The 20,520-nt window shown below is 40.9% G+C and overlaps 1 protein-coding gene across 3 annotated transcripts in view; it reads left to right on the top strand.

Moving 5' to 3' along the window:
* Nucleotides 1-20,520, top strand: part of SLCO1C1 (solute carrier organic anion transporter family member 1C1) — a 56,129-nt gene that overhangs the window by 11,115 nt on the left and 24,494 nt on the right. The window contains exons 6-10 of one of the 3 annotated variants that reach the window (XM_070407820.1): nt 2,949-3,070; nt 14,687-14,833; nt 15,422-15,520; nt 19,079-19,324; nt 20,351-20,515. In XM_070407820.1, coding sequence (XP_070263921.1) covers nt 2,949-3,070; nt 14,687-14,833; nt 15,422-15,520; nt 19,079-19,324; nt 20,351-20,515 — 779 coding nt within the window. The remainder of the gene's footprint in view (nt 1-2,948; nt 3,071-14,686; nt 14,834-15,421; nt 15,521-19,078; nt 19,325-20,350; nt 20,516-20,520) is intronic. The other 2 variants (XM_070407821.1, XM_070407822.1) reach the window with 2 other exon arrangements.

The raw sequence follows: 20,520 nt of genomic DNA, 5'->3' as shown, positions 1-20,520 counted from the left end.
TGCCCTCTCACAGTCTGGGACCCCTCGGGGGATGTCCACCTGCTGGTTTAGGCCCACTCTCTGGGGGATTGGGCCTAATCTGGCAGTCAGACATCCCTCTGGCAGCCTGGGAGCCCTCGGGGGATGTCCACTTGCCAGCGGGGAGCAGGCCTAAGCTGCAGTTGGACATCTTAACGCTGCTGAGGAGGCGGTAGAGGCTCCTGTCACCACCGCTGTGCTGGCAGCCATCAGCCTGGCTTGTGGCTGAACAGAGCTCCCCCTGTGGGAGCACACTGACCACCAGGGGGCAGCTCCTGCATTGAGCGTCTGCCCCCTGGTGGTCAGTGTGTTTCAGTGACCAGTCATTCCCAGTCATTCTGCTGTTATGGTCAATTTGCATATTATCCTTTTATTATATAGGATTAGAGGCCCAGTGCACATGAAATCTTGATCAAGTAGCTCGCTTCCACTTGCCTCAGGTGGCTGCCCCACCCATTGCCACTTGTAGCTCGTGCCCTGACCTCAGCCACTCATAGCTCCCCGCTGCTAATAGCTCACCCCCGTCCCGCCCACCTCTGCTCCCTCTGCTCGTTTGGTCATGACAGCGTTATGGCATCACGGCCACAGGCCTTTTATTAGTATAGATTCCATCCTTACAATAATCTATGGGGTAGAAGAACATAGTTTATACTTTGTTACTTTGGAGCTAAGGACCATGACTTAAAGAGTCTGGTGACTTTCTCACGTTTAGGTGTCTTATATTATAGCACTGAACTCCTAAAGCAGGTATTCTAACTTCTTTATGCATATCCATGTTGCCTCGGTCCTCTGTGCTTACCTATTGCTGACTGAGAGAAGTGACTTCCAAGAGGTATAGAAACAAGAGAATAACTTTAAAATTATTTATCAATTAATACTTTAATTATTGCCCAGTGTAGATCAATGCATTGTGACATTTTAGAGCTGGAGAGACTTAGAAATGATCTGGTCCAAACTTGTCCTCAGATTCCCAGATCACTTAAATGCCTCAAGTCCAATTTTGGCCTCTGTGGCCAGTCTATAAAGGTGGTGCACAGAAGCCTCTGTGTGGGATCTCTCCTACCTGTTTGTATGGTTTCCCTCTACCTTCACTTTTACTTGGAGAGAGATTCATGGCTTCAGGGCTCTGCCTGCTCTTGGACATATCTCTGGCCTCCTTTCCACAGGGGCAGAGTTTCCTTGGATCACTGAGGTTCTACAAAGGTTTTATGTGGGCCAATGCCGAAGGAAGACGCAAAGGAAGAGACCGAGGAAATGGGTCTCCAATCCACCTGAGAGGAGTGTATCTAAGAGAAGGCCAGCCAGACAGTCGGGCTAGTGCTGACAAAGGATGCCAGAGGGGCAGAAAGAGATTCATGTTCATATTCACCTTTTACATGATGAAAGATATATTTGTTTATTCATTATTTAGTTCTGCCATTTGCCTGCTGCTGTGTCAGGTAATGGGACTACTTCACTGAAGAAAAATACAGAAACAAAACATACACACACTTCATGAAGTTTACTATCTACTGAGGATTATTATAATAACTTGTTTTCAACCTTCTACAGGATGTGTCACTAATTGGGTACTTGTCCAAATATAATTTTTGTTCTCTAAAAGACTACCTACTACATACGCTCTGTCTGCCTAGCAGCAAATGGCCAACAAATAATATTAATCATGGATATCAATTACTGAGGGCGTGCCCCCAAGAGGCTGTGTTTAGCTTTATGTGTGGTAGGTCATCTAACTCATGAATTTAAGAAATATATATTGATTACTGTTCTAGGAAATAAGGATAAAGTAGTGAAAAATCTCTGCTTCCATAAATCTTATGAGGAATAGACAATGAACCAAGAAATAACGATATAGTAAGACAAATAATGTTGAAGAAAACCCAATAAGACACAGAAGGAGTATGTGTGTAGCAGGTTGCTATTTAACATAGGATCTTCAGGGAATGGCTCACTGAGATGGTGACATTTGGGAACAACTGAAAGAAATGAAAGGGAGAGCTACACAGATGTCTGGGGAGGAAGATTCTAGGCAAAATGAGCAGTGAATGCTAAGTTTCTGCAGCAGGAGGGAGCCTGGGTGAACTGTAGGGAGCCTTGTGACCCAGTGGGATGAGCCAGGGGAAAGTGTACAAAAAAAATGGGTGAAGGTGTCAAGGTTGTTTCTCAAACTTTGACGGACATTTCACTGCAGGCTCTTGGTAAAATATAGACTTGAGACTCAGCTGGTGCTGCTGGTCTGCACACCACACCTTGAGTAGTAGCGTGGCAAACAATTGCAGGGACTTTAGCTTCATCTGGAATGAGATGAGAAACCAGTGGGGATTTTTGAGCAGAGGGGCATGCTCTGACATATTTTAAAGGGTCACATTGACTACTGCTTGGAAAAATACCTCTGGTGGAGCAAACTTGAAAGCAGGGAAACTATTAATGATAGTCTCTGTAGAGATATAGCTCTCCGTAGCTACTATAGAATTTCATGCATCAGAATCAAGATTGTCTCAGCCATGGTTTGAATCCATGTTAGAACTAAAATCCCTACTTTGAAAGCATTTATACCCTGGGTCCCCTTTCCATTACTTCTTTGCCTCCTTATCTAACCAACTTCAATAGGCATATTTTTTCCACCAAGATAGTATGTAATTTACAGTCATTCTATATTAAAATGAACCTCTATGAATAATTCTTACTTTTATTTTCTATCATTACAATGGATAATTGACAGGTTCAAATAGGGTACAACACCTATGAACCAGATTTTCTGGCAGTATATTCAGAAATCTCTGCTATTAAACACTGGTTTGGTTTGGTGATCCAGGGATAGCTGAGAACTCAAACAAGTACCCTAATGAGTCATGTAATTAGTATACATGTAATATTTTTTGCATGATACTAAATGAGCCTGTAGTAAAGAAAATGTTCTTTTTATACAGGTACAGACATGAAAGGTATTCTTTCTCCAATTCCACTCTTAGCACCTCTCCATGTCTCCTGGAATCAAACAGTCAATTAACAACGTCAGTTATGGAAAAATCACAATCCAAAATAAATAATGGTAAGATTATTTTGTTTTTACTTCAATGACCAGCCAAGCTTTTTTTTTTTTTTTAAAAAAATACTTTATATATTCTTTATTATGGACAAAATATCTATATAATTTTTGCTGTCTAAAGCTTTACTGCTTACATTCTAGCCAGTTTGGCTCAGTGGATAGAGTTTCAGTCCACAGACTGAAGGGTCCTGCGTTAATTCTGGTCAAGGGCATGTACCTTGGTTGCAGGCTCCTTCCGGGTCCTGGTTGGGGTGCGTGCAGGAGGCAACCAATCGATATTTCTCACTCTCTGTCTCTCCCCCTTCCTTCCACTCTCTCTAAAAATCAATGGAAATATATCCTCGGGAGAGAATTAACAGCAACAACAACAAAAAGCTTTACTACTTAGACTGAGATGTTATAGTGCCATAAAAAATCCTAGAATATGAAGCAGTATATGATGAGATCCTAAGAAAATGCATCTATATACACTCAGTGGCCAGATCATTCTGGCTACCTGACGTTTGTAGTCAAATTAGCTATAATTTCGCACTGAAGCTGCTAGAGGACCAGACCATTATAAATAGGGAAGCAGGTTGTTTGCCATGACAGTAGAAGTGATTTTTTTCTAAAGATATGGGTGAACAATGCGATTTAACAGCCTTTGAACGTGGGATATATTTGAACGTGAGTGGCCAGATTATTATGACCACCTGACGTTTGTAGGCAAATTAGCCATACACTGCATTGTATGGGATATGGAAGCCGGAGGCCTATTCCAGCACCTTTGCTGTCTGCAGTTACCAAGATAAAACGTCTCCAATTCGCACAGGAACATAAGGATTGGACAGTCGAGCGCTGGAAAAAAAGTCACGTGGTCTGATGAATCATGTTTCCAGTTGCATCATCCAGATGGCAGAGTGAGAATTTGGCAGAAACAGCATGAAAGCATGCATCCCACATGCATGAGTACAACCCTTCAAGCTGGTGGGGGCAGTGTTATGGTTTGGGGCATGTTTTCCTGGCATGATTTGGGCCCTTTAATTCATGTGGAACAACGTCTGAATAGCACAACATACCTAAGTATCATTGCCGATCAAGTTCATCCTATCATGTTGATGGCGTGTCCTAATGGAGATGGCTTCTTCCAACAAGACAATGCGCCATGCCACGGTGCTTGTATTGTGCAGGAGTGGTTTCAAGAACATGAGGGAAACTTTACTTTGCTTAGGTGGCCCCCACAATCACCAGATCTCAATCCAATTGAGCATTTGTGGGACGAAGTTAAAAGAGCCATCAGGCAGCTGATTACACAACCATCAAATCTCACAGAACTGGACAGTGCTATTCATCAGGCATGGTGTCAGATTCCTCACATCACCTTTCAAAATCTCATGTAGTCAATGCCAAGAAGAATCGCTGCAGTATTGAAGGCAAAAGGTGGCCCAACGAAATACTGATGGGGTGGTCATAATAATCTGGCCACTCAGTGTATATATAAGAGCCTAAGCGACCATTATGACCAGATAACCAGACAACTGGCCGGTAGCTATGATGTGCACTAATCACCAGGGGCCATATGCTCAGTGTACACCCACAGCCAACCTCCTACAGCTGGCCAACCTCCCATGGTCCCTCCCTTTGGCTGGCCCGATCTCTGGCTAGATCGAGGGACCCCAAACCTGTGCACGAATTTGTGCACCGGGCATCTAGTAAACAAAATCTTATGGACAAGGAACATTACTTGCTGGTGACTGCAGAAAGCCTTCTGATAGTTTCAAATAAGGCGGGCCATGAAATCAGGGTAAAGCTAGCTTAGCATTTACAAATCGCAGTCCATTGCTCAGATATGAAAGCAATATATTTTTTCCTGAGAACTCAGTTTAATTTATATGTTCAGCCTCTCTTCATCAGAATGGCAAATACTTAATCTTAGTCAAATTTTCTCTAACCTTTACCCTTTTCCCAGGGTCTGCTTACATTCTGAGGTTACATAATAGTAAAAGGGGGAGTTATGGGAAGAGGATGTCTGGTGTTATTGGTGCCCTGTATTCTTAAACATCTAATCCTTCTGGCCATAGTGTTTGGTCATACATGTCACCTTGGGGTCATCTTGTGTCCGTGTCTGTGTGCTTTTAGCACAACAGCTCTCTCTGATGCAGGACTGATTGTCTTAGAAACATGGATATAATTCTACTTTCCACACAAGATAAGAGTTGGGGAATTTTGTTAGAAAGATAGAGTTCCATGTGGCTGATGCACATTATACAGCAATGACATGTATGAGTCACCCCTGGGTGACTCATCTCTTGTGTTAATGTAGATGGTGAAAGCCTGTGAGGAGCTGAAGATGGGGATGCTTAACTCCATTGTGCAACCAGTTCATGTTTGGGGTCTTACCACCTCCCTGGACTTTGCCTGCTCATGATGGCACAGGTTCTTCTCATTCATGGAATCCAAAAACCTACCCACGGGTGTTTGTCTCTGGGATACTGCAAAGACATCCCCTCCCTCCCTCTCCCTTCAGCATCAATAGATCAACTCTTATTCCCCAACACCCCCATCTCACTCCCTATTCCTAGATTGGAATTGATTTCTACAAAGTATGGAAGAATTCCTTTCATATACCTTCTACCCATCCAAATCTTTTATCTATGTCTTAAAACCTTTCACTCCTCTAATATCCTTATTAATGCTTTCTTTTGAGATATCTCTTTTCTGGGCAGTGAACACTAGCAGTCTGACTGAACGAAGGGCGAGGGCAGAGGATTAAAAGAAATATGGAAATATGAGAAAGAAATGTGGGGGAGGACATGCTGGACATAAAGAATATCATGAATAATAAATTTAACTGACATAAAGAGGCAAGAAACTGAGCTAAAGAGTTTGAGTTTTCATCTGTATACCATGGTCAGTCATTGAAGATATTCTATTTTGTTTTTGTTTTAGATAATCAGAGAAGAGACAGGATGTAAATGACAATACAGCCAATTAGCAAATATTTAAACCTTTGATGTTAAAAAAGAAACAAAAGATTTAGAGATGGGGAATGAAAATGTTTTTAATGTAAAGAGATGAGTTATTAAGTCAGACACAGAGTATAAGACTCACAACTCAATCCTTTTATTTTCTTTAAAGTCATAGACCTATGTGGGCATTAGACATAATGAACACAAGGCTCATCCTGAAAATGCTAGTGGGGCAAATGTAGGACTCTTCTCAAAATGCTCCACATATGACCCTGTTCCTCCCTCCCTCATAACAGTCTAGAGCAGTGGTCAGTAAACCGAGGCTCGTGAGCCACATGCGGCTCTTTGGCCCCTTGAGTGTGGCTCTTCCACAAAATACCACGTGCGGGTGCGCACGTATAGTGCGAAGTTGACTTAAAACTTTAAGTAAAGTTTATTAAGTTAATTTTAGGGAACATTGTGGAGTGAAAGAAGATGTAGTGTCGAGGATTGAGAAAGGTATGTTGAGATGGTTTGGACATACAGAGAGGGTGAATGAAAGGAGATATACAAGATGAGTGTGGATGGGAGAGTTGGAAGGGGTAAACCTCAGCAAATGTACCTCAATCAGATTGAGGATGTTTTTAGCAAAGGCCAGCTTAGGAGTACCCTAATTAAGTTAATAACAATGTACCTACCTATATAGTTTAAATCATTGTACTGTTGATATTTGGCTCTGTTGACTAATGAGTTTGCCGACCACTGGTCTAGAGGAAATGTGTCCCATGGAACTCTCTGTGGTGATGAAAATTCTCTCTATCTATGCTGTCCAATACAGTAGCCATTAGCCACATGTGACTATTAGGTACTAGAAATATAACTAATGTGACTGAGCATCTTTTTTTTTTTTTTTTTTTTTTTTTTTTTTTTTAATTTTTCGCTTAAAGTATTACAAAGGGTATTACATAAGTATCCTTTCCCCCCCCCCCTTGACAAACCCCTACCCTCCCTTACCCCCCAGTGTCTTATGTCCATTAGTTATGCTTATATGCATGCATACAAGTCCTTCGGTTGATCTCTTACTCCCCTCCCTCCTGTCCCCCAACTCTCTCTGGCCTTCCCACTGCAGTTTGACAATCAGTTTGAGGCAGCTCTGCCTCTGTATCTATTATTGTTCAAAAGTTTGTAATGGTCTTTATTATCCATGAATGAGTGAGATCATGTGGTATTTTTCCTTCATTGACTGGCTTGTTTCACTTAGCATAATGCTCTCCAGTTCCATCCATGATGTTGCAAATGGTAGGAGTTCCTTCTTTTTAACAGCAGCATAGTATTCCATCGTGTAGATGGACCACAGCTTTCTAATCCATTCATCTACTGATGGGCACTTAGGCTGTTTCCAGATCTTAGCTATGGTGAATTGTGCTGCTATGAACATCTGGGTGCATATATCCTTTCTGATTGGTGTTTCTGGTTTCTTGGGATATATTCCTAGGAGTGGGATCACAGGGTCAAATGGGAGTTCCATTTCCAATTTTTTGAGGAACCTCCATACTGCCTTCCATAGTGGCTGCACCAGTCTGCATTCCCACCAGCAGTGCACAAGTGTTCCTTTTTCTCCACATCCTCTCCAGCACTTGTCGTTTGTTGATTTGTTGATGATGGCCATTCTGACAGGTGTGAGATGGTACCTCATTGTTGTTTTGATTTGCATCTCTCCAATGATTAGTGACTTTGAGCATGTTTTCATATGTCTCTTGGCTTTCTGAATGTCCTCTTTTGAAAGGTGTCTATTTAGATCCTTTGCCCATTTTTTGATTGGATTGTTTATCTTCTTTTTGTTAAGTTGTATGAGTTCCCTATAAATTTTGGAGATTAAGCCCTTATCAGATATGACGTTGGCAAATATGTTTTCCCACGAGGTGGGTTTTCTTGTTGTTTTGTTGATGGTTTCTTTTGCTGTGCAGAAGCTTTTTATTTTGATGTAGTCCCATTTGTTCAGTTTCTCTTTAGTTTCAACTGCCCTAGGAGCTGTATCAGTGAAGAAATTGTTTTGGCATATGTCTGAGATTTTGCTGCCTTTGTATTCTTCTAGAATTTTTATGGTTTCCTGTCGTACATTTAAGTCCTTTATCCATTTTGAGTTTATTCTTGTGTATGGTGTAAGTTGGTGGTCTAGTTTCATTTTCTTGCATATGTCTGTCCAATTTTCCCAACACCATTTATTGAAGAGACTATCTTGGCTCCATTGTATGTTCATGCCTCCTTTGTCAAAAATTAATTGAGCATATTGGTTCGGGCTAATTTCTGGACTCTCTATTCTATTCCACTGATCTATATGCCTGTTCTTGTGCCAGTACCAGGCAGTTTTGAGAACAGTGGCTTTGTAATACAGCTTGATATCTGGCATTGAGATCCCACCTACTTTGTTCTTTCTCAGGATCGTTGCAGCTATTCGGGGTCTTTTTTTATTCCAGATGAATTTTTGGAGAGTTCGTTCTAGATCTGTGAAGAAGGCCATTGGTATTTTAATGGGAAGTGCGTTGAATGTATAGATTGCTTTGGGTAGTATGGACATTTTAATGATGTTGATTCTACCAATCCAAGAACATGGTATGTTCTTCCATCTGTTTATGTCTTCCTCTATCTCTTTTTTCAACGTCCTGTAGTTTTCTGAGTAGAGGTTTTTAACCTCTTTAGTTAAGTTTATTCCTAGGTATCTTAATTTTTTTGGTGCGATGGTAAATGGGATTGTTTTTCTGATCTCCCTTTCTGAAAGTTCACTATTGGTGTATAGAAATGCCTCAGATTTCTTGGGGTTAATTTTGTATCCTGCTACATTGCCAAATTCATGTATTAAGTCTAGTAGCTTTTTGATGGAGTCTCTAGGGTTTTGTATGTATAATATCATGTCATCTGCAAATAAGGACAGTTTTACTTCCTCTTTTCCAATTTGGATGCCTTTTATTCCTTCTTCTTGCCGAATTGCAATGGCTAATACTTCCAGTACTATGTTGAACAGGAGTGGTGAGAGTGGGCATCCCTGTCTTGTTCCTGTTCTTAGGGGAAATGGTGTTAGTTTTTGTCCATTGAGTATGATGTTGGCTGTGGGCCTGTCATATATGGCTTTTATTATGTTGAGGTATGATCCTTCTATTCCCACCTTTCTGAGAGTTTTTATCAAAAATGGGTGTTGGATTTTGTCGAATGCTTTTTCTGCATCAATTGATATGACCATGTGGTTTTTTTCTTTCAATTTGTTTATGTGATGTATCACATTTATTGATTTACGGATGTTGTACCATCCTTGCATCTCTGGGATGAATCCTACTTGGTCATGGTGTATGATCCTTCTGATGTACTGCTGGATCCGATTTGCTAAGATTTTGTTGAGGATTTTGGCATCTATGTTCATGAGGGATATTGGCCTGTAATTCTCTTTCATTGTGATGTCTTTACCTGGTTTTGGTATTAGGGTGATGCTGGCTTCATAGAATGAGCTTGGAAGCGTTCCTTCCTCTTGAATTTTTTGTAGTAGTCTGAGGAGGGTAGGTTTTAGTTCTTCCTTGAATGTTTGGTAGAACTCCCCTGTGAAGCCGTCTGGCCCTGGGCTTTTGTTTGCTGGAAGCTTTCTGATGACTGCTTCAATTTCTTCCATAGTTATTGGCCTATTGAGGTTTTTAGATTCTTCCTGATTGAGTTTTGGAATGTTGTATTTTTCTAGGAATTTGTCCATTTCCTCCAGGTTGTCCAGTTTGTTGGAGTAGAGTTGCTCGTAGTATTGTTTAACAATCATTTGTATTTCTGTGGGGTCTGTTGTTATTTCGCCTCTATCATTTCTGATTTGGTTTATTTGGGACCTCTCTCTTTGCTTCTTGGTGAGCCTGGCTAGGGGTTTGTCAATCTTGTTTATCCTTTCAAAGAACCAGCTCTTGGTTTCATTGATTTTCTGTATTGTTTTTTTGGTCTCTATTTCATTGATTTCTGCTCTAATCTTTATTATCTCCTTCCTTCTGCTCACTCTGGGGTTTTCTTGTTGCTCTCTTTCTAATTCTTTGAGTTGTAGAGTTAGATGATTGACTACCATTTTTTCTTGTTTTTTGAGATAGGCCTGTAGAGCTATAAACTTTCCTCTCAGGACTGCTTTCATTGTGTCCCAGAGGTTTTGGATTGTTGTGTTTTCATTGTCATTAGTGTCCAGGATGTTTTTAATTTCTTCTTTGATGTCATCGGTAACCCAATCAATATTTAATAACATGCTATTCAGCTTCCAAGTGTTTGAGTATTTTGGGTTGGTTTTATTGTAGTTTATTTCTAACATTATGCCATCGTGGTCTGAGAAGAAGCTTTTTATGATTTCAATCTTCTTGAATTTGTGGAGACTTTGCTTGTGACCCAATATGTGGTCTATTTTTGAATATGTCCCATGAGCACCTGAGAGGAATGTATATTCCGCAGCTGTGGGGTGAAGTGTTCTGAAGATGTCAATTAAGTCCATCTGATCTAGTGAGTCATTTAGGATTGCTGTTTCTTTGCTGAGTTTTTGTCTAGTGGATTTATCCAGTGATGTCAGTGGTGTATTAAAGTCCCCTACTATGATTGTATTGTTGTCGATCTCTCCCCTGATATCTTCCAGAAGTTTTCTTATGTATGTGGGTGCTCCTGCATTGGGTGCATATATGTTTACCAGGGTTATATCTTCTTGTTGTATTGATCCCTTTAGTATTATGAAGTGGCCTTCCTTATCTCTGGTTATGGCCTTCACTTTGAGATGTATTTTGTCAGATATAAGTATTGCTACCCCAGCTTTCTTTTCCTTTCCATTTGCGTGAAAGATATTTTTCCATCCCTTCACTTTCAGTCTGTGTGAGTCCCTTCTAATGAGGTGGGTCTCTTGTAGACAGCAGATGTATGGGTCATGTTTTTTTATCCATTCAGCCACTCGATGTCTTTTGGTTGGAGCATTTAGTCCATTTACATTTAAAGTTATTATTGAAAGGTATTTGTTTGTAGCCATTTCTTTTTTGTGTGTGTGTATGTGGCTGTTTTCTTTCTGAGCTTGATATTTCTTCTTTTTACACCAGTCCCTTTAGCATTTCTTGCATGGCTGGCTTGGTGGTGATAAACTCCCTTAGCCCTTTTTTGTCTGTGAAGCTTCTTATTTCCCCTTCAATTTTGAATGATAGCCTTGCTGGATAGAGTATTCTTGGATTCAGTCCTTTGCTTTGCATCACTTTGTAGATTTCCGTCCATTCTTTTCTGGCCTGATGTGTTTCTGTTGAGAAATCATTTGATAATCTAATGGGAGATCCCTTGTATGTTACTTTCCGTCTCTCTCTTGCAGCCTGTAAGATTCTCTCTTTATCCTGAACATTTGCCATGGTAATTATGATGTGTCTTGGTGTGGGTCTTTTCGGGTTCACCTTGTTTGGAACTCTCTGGGCTTGTGTGACTTTTTTCTTCCCCACCTCAGGGAAGTTTTCTGATATTATTTCTTCGAATAGGTTTTCTAATCCATGTTCGTCTTTCTGTTGCTCTGGCACCCCTATTATTCGTATGTTGTTTCGTTTCATGTTGTCCCAAAGCTCCCTTAGGCTCTCCTCCTGTCTTTTAATTTTTTTCTCCATTTGCCGTACAGTTTGAGTGTGTTTTGCTTCCTTGTCTTCTAATTCACTAATTCGGTCCTCCGCTTCTCCCAGTCTACTGTTGATACTTTCAATGGAGTTTTTTATTGAAGCTATGTCACTCTTCATTTCTTCTTGGGACTTACTTAAGTTGTTGATTTTTTCATCTGTTTCTTCTAGCTTCTTGCATAAGTAGTTGAGTTTTTCATCTGTTTCTTCTTGCTTCTTGAACATGTGGTGCATGTACTCTAGGAACCTTATTCTGAATTCTTTTTCCGTCATGTTGCATATCTCTGTCTCACTTAGCTGCTTTTCTGGGGAGTCCTCCTTTTCTTTCCTTTGGGGGTTTCTTTGCCTACCCATGTTTGATCTCGCTGACATATGTAGATGTTGAGATGTTCAGTGGCTGCTCCCTGGGTGGCAGGGGCTCCTTGGGTTGTGGTTGCTGCTCAGATGGTTGCGGTAGCAGCTGCTTTCCAGTTGGCAGCAGCTCCTCTGGTGGGTGTTGTTCACAGCTGTGTTGGCTCTTCTGGCTGGTAGGGGGAGGCTTCAAGTACAGTTGCTGTTCCACAGACAGAGGGTGTGGTGATCAGGAGGCTGTGGTGATCAGGAGGCTGCGGTGCTCAGGGGGCTGCTGTTGCTTGGATCTGCGGTCTGGGAAACGCTCCTCTCTTATGGGCACTGCATGGTCTGATCAGTTCCTCAGGATGCCCCCTTTAGTCTCAGTTCTCCGCAATCACAAAATCCAAATCTCAAATCTCCTGGAGCCAGCAAACCCGCGGAACTCCTTACCCTGGTCAGGGTCTGTGTCTGTCCCAAGAGACGCGGCTGTCTGCCATGCGGTCTCCCTCCGACCCTCTGGGCTCAGGTCTGGCAAACTTTCCTGCCCAGATCCCTGGTTTTTAACCTTTCCAGGGGAGGTCTGCCCTTCCAGGCTGCAAGCCGTCTCACCAGCTGAGTAAATTTGCCAATTCGGGGTGGGTGTTATTAGTTTCAGCTGCTTACTCCGTTTGCTCCGGGACAAGACCTGGGACGCGTCTGCCTATATCGCCGCCATCTTCCAACCGCTGTGACTGAGCATCTTAATTTTTACCTTTATGTCATTTTAATTAGTTTAAATTTCCATAGCTTCCGGTGGCTTATGGCTACTGTATTGGAAAGCACAGATCTAAGGTGTCTACATTTATCTATAAAACTTACCAACAAGCTTCTTAGCAGAACAATAATAAATGTTAGGGCTAGAATTGACATTAGAATCAATTTTTGGTAAAGGAATTCCCATCATACTTTGGGGAATGGAAGAGAAATCTAGAGAAGATAAGTGAAAAACCCAGGGTCCCTTGGCTACATTTCTAGAAGTGGCAGAATCAAGACAGGAAGCTACGTGACTGCACAGAGTTCTTTTGTGTTTTGCAGTCGGACTCAACTACATGAAAGTTGAGTCCGACTGAGTCGCCTCAGTTCTTTTTTTAAATTTTTTTTATTGACTTTAGAGAGAGAGGAAGAGAGAGGGGACGAGATAGACACGTCAATGAGAGAAGAACATTATTGATCGGCTGCCTCTTGCTTGCACCCTACTGGGGATCAAGCCCACAATCTGGGCATGTGTCCTGACTGGGAATCGAACCCTGACCTCTTCATTCCTGGACTGATGCTCAACCACTGAGCCACATTGGCTGGCCACCCCCCAGTTCTTTGTAACCCATGCTTTACCTTCAGAAATAGCTTTAAGGATTACTAATAGGTGAAAATAACTCCTACCTTATAGGATTCTTAGGGGAATTCAATTTAAAAATGCCCACAGAACACTTATCCCAGTGCCTCACAGAGAGGGAGCATTCAGAAGTGGCAATTGTTGGAGGTGGTAAATATCCTTTTTATTAAAGTGATTAAACCAGGGGTGGGCAACACCTGGCACGTGTGCCAAACATGGCACGCCAGTAACTTTTGCTGGCACACGAAACCCTCTCTTATAATCTTCCATTTACAATATTTTTCTTAATATCGACTTTTTTATTTTTCAGATAAATTCAGGGTAGGTGCATCTTAGATAAATAAATAATTTTACATAACATGTATACATTAAAAAATAAATGTATTTTTCATCATCATATACTGTGTTTTTGTCACTCGAATGAATTTTATTATTTCTTCAAGGTTCTTCACAAACGTACACCTTAAGAGATATCAAGTAGGTGTAACATGTTCTCAAAAAATTACGGTTGGCACACAGAAGAATTTTGAGTCAGAGATTTTGCTGATTTTGGTATGCACTCACAAAAAAGTTGCCCACCCCTGGACTAAACTCTTGAATAAATATTTCACTTATGATATGGGTGTAATTGTCCAACTTCACAAATTCATATTAAGGCATGGCTTTTATGAAAGCAATTTTAAAATTGTTAGCTTTGAATTTCACTCTAAAAATACATCAAAAGTTCTTTTTGTTGGAATAGTTATACTTCTAAAGCTTATAAGGTTTTTAATTTTTAGATGATTTTTTCTAAACATGAGCCCTAAAGATTGTTATTCATTATCAAACAATTATAATTATAGGCAATGCTACCCAAAGTTGAAGTCTCAGCCATCTAAAATTTTGAATTTCTGATAAAACTTCATCAGCAATAAAATTACAAGTGATTTCTGCTGAACAAATAGAAAAGTTTTAAAGATTAAGGCAAGAAAAGTCTTTGTTCAAATTTTTGTGTTTGGTCTTAGGAGGATATTGAAGGTTATTGGAGTGTAGGAATTCCAAGAACTTAGCTTATGTATGAAATAAAAAGAAGAGAGAAAGTAAGAAGGAAGGTAACAGGAACAAGAAGCAATAGAGTTCCTTGATCAAAGTCTCTGGGGGACTTACACTACCTAAACTACTGAAGTTACGAAACAGACATTTCCCAATCTTGCTCAAGCCTCTCAAACTATGTCTGTCATATTTTACTTTTACATTCTAATCTAATTTTAGGACAACTTGTAGAAAAGCAGAATAAATATTTAACTTTAATTGTAACATTATTTCATTCGTCTTATTTGCTTTTCTTTTTTTCTTTTTTTCCTTTCCTTTCAAGAATGTGAACTCGACACCAGCTCCTCCATGTGGGTTTATGTTTTCCTGGGGAACCTTCTTCGTGGAATTGGAGAAGCTCCTATTCAGCCCTTAGGCATCACCTACCTTGATGATTTTGCCAGTGAAGACAATGCAGCTTTCTATATTGGTAATGCCCACCTCATTTATCTTCTCAGAAAGCAGGGTACCTGGTTTTCTCAACTCCATTCTAAACTAAATTGGATGTGGAGGGCTTTTTACTTCATACCCAAATCTTTTATTCAGTTCACACATTTCTGAAGTCCACAGGCAGGATTTGAATAGTAAAGAAACTTCAAATAGAGGACTCTATTGCATTAGGGAAAGAACATCAAATTAAAGGAAAGTAATTGAGCTCCAAGGCAATGATATATGACCTTGTGTAAGTATCTTCACAGACTTCATGGACTGCAGAAGCATGTAGGTGACATATTTCTATATCAGAGAGTCAGTCCTCATGTTATTTTCTTACTAAGAGGTAATTAATGGCTTATAAGTGTTCATTCTTCTTCCAAAGCTAAGAAGAACTTATTTCCTAATTCAATGAAGTGGAAAAATTGACAAATTGAGTACACTTAAATAAAGACTTTATGAAATATTTTCAGTTATTAACCAGTTCTCATTCCACGTCTTGTTTGAGAATTTTATTAATTTACAAAAGCAAAGGTACCTTATTATTTAAGGTTTTTTATTTATTTATTTATTTATTTTGGTGCAGGTTGTGTGCAGACGGTTGCAATTATAGGGCCGATCTTTGGCTTCCTGTTAGGCTCATTATGTGCCAAATTGTATGTTGACATTGGCTTTGTAAACCTAGGTAAGGAAACGAACGTATTGTTATTTGTTCATTTGTTTTACTGCAATTTTATAATGGGATGGGGTAGAAAATAGCAATTTGACTTTTTATAAAATGATAGGATAGTAATCTTTCATAAAAAAAAAATAGGCCATGAAAAAATGTATTGTTGAGAGAATCCTCATGCACATTAATAAATGGAATATGAAAAATAGGTGGTAATTAGAACTGGATGACTCATGCTATTCAGGTGTATCCTTTTTCACTTCGGTTAGCCAGTTCAAACGCACTTCACCAGAGCTATGACTACATATTGTGGCTACTTGTTGGCTCTTGTTGGATACATGTGTATCAACATTTATTATAGTCACATCAATTGATAATGTGTTTATTGACTTGCCAGAAAAACCAAGGGTTGAAAGTCTTCTGGCAACCCAAATTTCCTTCTTTACTGTATGTCATGAGACTAGCTTTCCTTCTGGGGGAGTGCTTGTGTAGGGAATAAATGTGGGCCTCATTTTTCTATAGCTATTAGTTTATTTCTTTCCTTGTGAGGTGGACCCCCTGGAAACATATAGTATTTTTGTGTAAAAAAATTCTAAGAAAGCAGTTTGAAAAAGTATGCTGAGGAGAAACCAAGATGGCAGCATAGGTAAACACCGGAGTTTGCTGCCTCGAACAACTAAAAGACGGAACGGACATCATCCAGAACCACAGGAAAACTGGCTGAGTGGAAGTTCTACAACTAGGAGGAAAGAGAAAAGCATACCAAGACTCAGAGGAGGCGCGGAAGTAAAATACAGAGGTGCGGAGGTGCATGTGGAGCGGGCTGGCGGCTGAGGGCACCGTTGTCGTTTTCAATCGGGAGGGAGTCTCAGGCTCTGAGCTCCAGTTCCGGGCGAGTCTCTAGGGACCCAGACTCATACAGGAGAAGCGGGACTGTCTGGCATCGCTCAGAACCCTAGGGCAGCTTTCTCTCCGTGGGGCTTGCAGCGATTACTGGGACACTGAGAAGCAGAGCCTCTGAGGGCAAGACTGAGAGCAGCCATAATTGCTAACCCCGCCCTGTTGATCCCGTGGGACCCACCCCGCCCAAGCCCTGCAGGGAGACTTTTGCTGGATAGCCTCAGGCAAAGGATAGATTAGCACCTCCCTAGAGATCCAGGAGCCAGGAAGCCCAGAGGTCAGAGTGGGATCATCCAGTTTGCAGGTCCGTGGAACCATAAAAGACACACTCAGGGGGCAGACTCAGTGAGCACCAAAGCCCCATCGAAGCAAGTCTAGCCCCAGAGGGGTGTCTCCAGAAGATGAGAGACAGCAAGATATTTAAAACCTATTTGAAGAAATAATGGCAGAAAACTTCCCCCACCTGGTGAAAGAAATGGACTTACAGGTCCAAGAAGCGCAGAGAACCCCAAACAAAAGGAATCCAAAGAGGACCACACCAAGACACATCATAATTAAAATGCCAAGAGCAAAAGACAAAGAGAGAATCTTAAAAGCAGCAAGAGAAAGAAACTCAGTTACCTACAAGGGAATACCCATACGACTGTCAGCTGATTTCTCAACAGAAACTTTGCAGGCCAGAAGGGAGTGGCAAGAAATATTCAAAGTGATGAATACCAAGAACCTACAACCAAGAGTACTTTATCCAGCAAAGCTATCATTCAGAATTGAAGGTCAGATAAAGAGCTTCACAGATAAGGAAAAGCTAAAGGAGTTCATCACCACCAAACCAGTATTATAGGAAATGCTGAAAGGTATCCTTTAAGAAGAGGAAGAAGAAGAAGAAGGTAAAGATACAAATTATGAACAACAAATACACATCTATCAACAAGTGAATCTAAAAATCAAGTGAATAAATAATCTGATGAACAGTATGAACTGGTGATTATAATAGAATCAGGGGCATAGAAAGGGAATGGACTGACTATTGTTGGGGTGGTGGAAAGGGGTGTGGGGGTGAGTGAAGAGATTAGACAATAAACGTGCACCTATGGATGAGGACAGTGGATGGGGAGTGAGGGCGGAGGGTGGGGTGGGAATTGGGTGGAGGGGAGTTATGGTGGGAAAAAAGAGTAACTAATGTAATAATCTGAACAATAAAGATTTAATTTTAAAAAAAAGTATGCTATTTTTTTTTAATTCTAGAATTGCACTTTGAGATTATTGTGTTAAAATAGAATGCAAAAGTCTTGTACTAGTTGTTCTTCTTTAATCACATAAAATGCAGGCATATTCCAACATATTTACCTAGTTATTCCTTTGTTAGTTCATTAACCTCCAAATTTTACTTTACAGTTACTTTATCCCAGGTGTGATTGTATCACAGTGAACAAAATAGCTGAGTTTATTGACTCCTTGAATTTTACAGTCCAGTCACAGAGACTGATATAGACAAGGGATTAGAGGTGTGATGAGTGGTACAGAGGGAAATGGTTAAGGGGAAGCAATGAAGAAGTAGCAATAAACTAGTATAAACATTTTACCGAGTAGAATGTAGTAGCTATTGAGCCCAGATGTCAAAAGACATGTGCAATTCCCACCTTTTAGTCCAATACGATATGATATTGTTTTATTTACACGTGCAAATCTTGCTTCAGGCCTATAATAGCTCTAAGTATTATTACTAGTAAACATCCTATATAATAAAAGCTGAGTGACCAAAATGGCGGAACGACCAGAACAACCAGAGACCAGAATGACTGGAGTCCCTCTCCCTGGCCAGCCCCGCCCCCCAGCCGGGACCCCCACCCCTGATCCAGGGCTCCCATCAGGGCTGGCCAGCCGGCCCTCACCTGTGCACCGGGCCTCTATCCTATATAATAAAAGGGTAATATGCAAATTGACCCTAACAGTGGAACAACCAGAATGACCACTCAACCAGTCACTATGAAGCACACTGACCACCTCTCAGTCCGGATTGCCTGATGGCTGGCAGGCTCCAATCGCCTGATGGTGAATGGGGAACTGGAGGTTGGTAGCAGCGGGCAGCAGGGCTGGCTGTGGGCATCCCAGGAAGATGGTCCTGCTCCCAGGCCAGGCCTGGGGACCATACTTGCGCATGAATATCGTGCGCCGGGCCTCTAGTAATTTAATAAATAGTATTTATAGTGCTTTAGACTAGATTTGGGCCATAGGGTGCAGGATATAACTTTTTCTTTGAGAAAAATCTTAGACCTTCAATTTGTAAATCAGGAAATGGTGCTGATGTGACATAGCTGGCAGAAGGTTTTGGACCCTCCTAACTCTCCCTCACATGTCACTTCCCCCCTGCCACAGCCCAGGGGTCCCTCTGCAGAACTCCAGAGCAGAGTTTAGAAACCCTGGGTTCCCTTCCAGTATTTAGACTCTATATTTATAATCTAAGGAACAACAAAATAAATCATCATGGCTCCACCCTCTTTCCTTCAAAAAGCATGATAATAATGTTCAGGTTAGAAAAAGTAATGCATGAATTATTGGGTATTTTGATAATGTGATTGAGATGATGCTAGGATTTTCTTTCTTTATAAAAGGCTTATTTCAACATATGAGCTTTGCTGTATACACCACTGAGCCATCCTGTCTCTTTTTCAGATCACATCACCATTACCCCAAAGGATCCCCAATGGGTAGGTGCCTGGTGGCTTGGTTACCTAGTCGCAGGAGCCATAAGTCTTCTTGCAGCTGTTCCTTTCTGGTGTTTACCAAAGAGTCTCCTGAGACCCCAAAGTAAAGAGGATACCAGTTCCTCCTCTGAAAAATCCACATTTATTATGGGGGATCACACAGAGTACCAAACACCCCATAGAGAAAAAGCAAAAATAATGGAAATGGCAAGAGGTGAGCCAGATTCTCCTTGATTGAAACATTTTCAGTTTTTCTATTCGGACTTTATAGGGGTTCTATAACTCATACCTTCTCTCTCCTTCATGTGTTCATAAAAAAAAGTGAGAAACTATGTAGGAAGCAGAAATGAAGATTTAAAAATCAGCATTATTACTAAAAAACAATCGAAGAACATGACCCAAAATCTTGGTAACCTTCCTTGCTGACATATCCATCCACACACTTCCTCAGTGGAGACCTTGCAACTGCCCCTATAGGATTGCTGTTTCATACCAGTCTGGGTGGGCAGAAAAAAAGAGTGAATCTTCAGGGCTTGCGGCCTTTAAAACAGATGACATTCACCCATTTGAGAAATGTATATCAATGCTTGTCTCCTACCAGTGATGAAAGGAGCGAGTGTGTTGTGCGGCAAAACCACACATGTTCTAGTGAATTCTCCACACGTGGTAATGGGTATCCATGAGAAAGATTAGTTTCCCTCAATGGACCTGGAAGGGGCCCAGTAAGCAATAGTTACATTTATAGAAAGTCTTTGCCTTTCTAACTGTTTGGCTACATAATAGGAAGAAGGGAGCATGCCAAAGTTCGTTTCTTAAACTAAAGTCCATGCATTAAATGGAGACAACGTTCATATGCCTTTCCTTGTGACCATGACCCAAGTTTGAAGAATAGACCAGGAAACTGAAGTTCTTGATGTCCTGCCTGTGACTCCCTGCTCTTAGTGAGGGAGTGGTAGTTCTTCTTGCCCTTTACCCACATCAGTTAGAGGAGTCTGTTTTTGTCTGACTTATACCTCGAACTATGATATAGATGTTTTGTCCATAGAAGCATGCTCTATGTCTAGCTCTCATCCTTGACTTGTGCCAATGACTTGATATGTATAGTGTGAATGTGTACCACACTGTAACTGCAGCTGATAATATGACAATGGGACTCAGCCACCTAAGCCCTGCTGCCATGGCTATATCTTCTGCCAAGTGTGACTGTCTTTAATCACTTCATGTTGTTTTTGTCTTATAGATTTTCTCCCATCGCTGAAGACTCTTTTAGGAAATCCAGTGTACTTCTTATATTTGTGTGCAAGCACTGTTCAGTTCAATTCTTTATTTGGCATGGTGACATATAAACCAAAGTACATTGAGCAACAGTATGGGCAGTCATCTTCCAAGGCCAACTTTGTTATTGGTATG

This window comes from Myotis yumanensis, unplaced genomic scaffold, assembly GCF_028538775.1.
Source record: "Myotis yumanensis isolate MYYU_CA2020_CCGP unplaced genomic scaffold, mMyoYum1.0.hap1 SCAF_3, whole genome shotgun sequence".
Lineage (NCBI taxonomy): Eukaryota > Metazoa > Chordata > Mammalia > Chiroptera > Vespertilionidae > Myotis > Myotis yumanensis.
The sequence above is the reverse complement of the archived record's forward strand: the minus strand, read 5'-3'. Positions and strand labels throughout refer to the sequence as shown.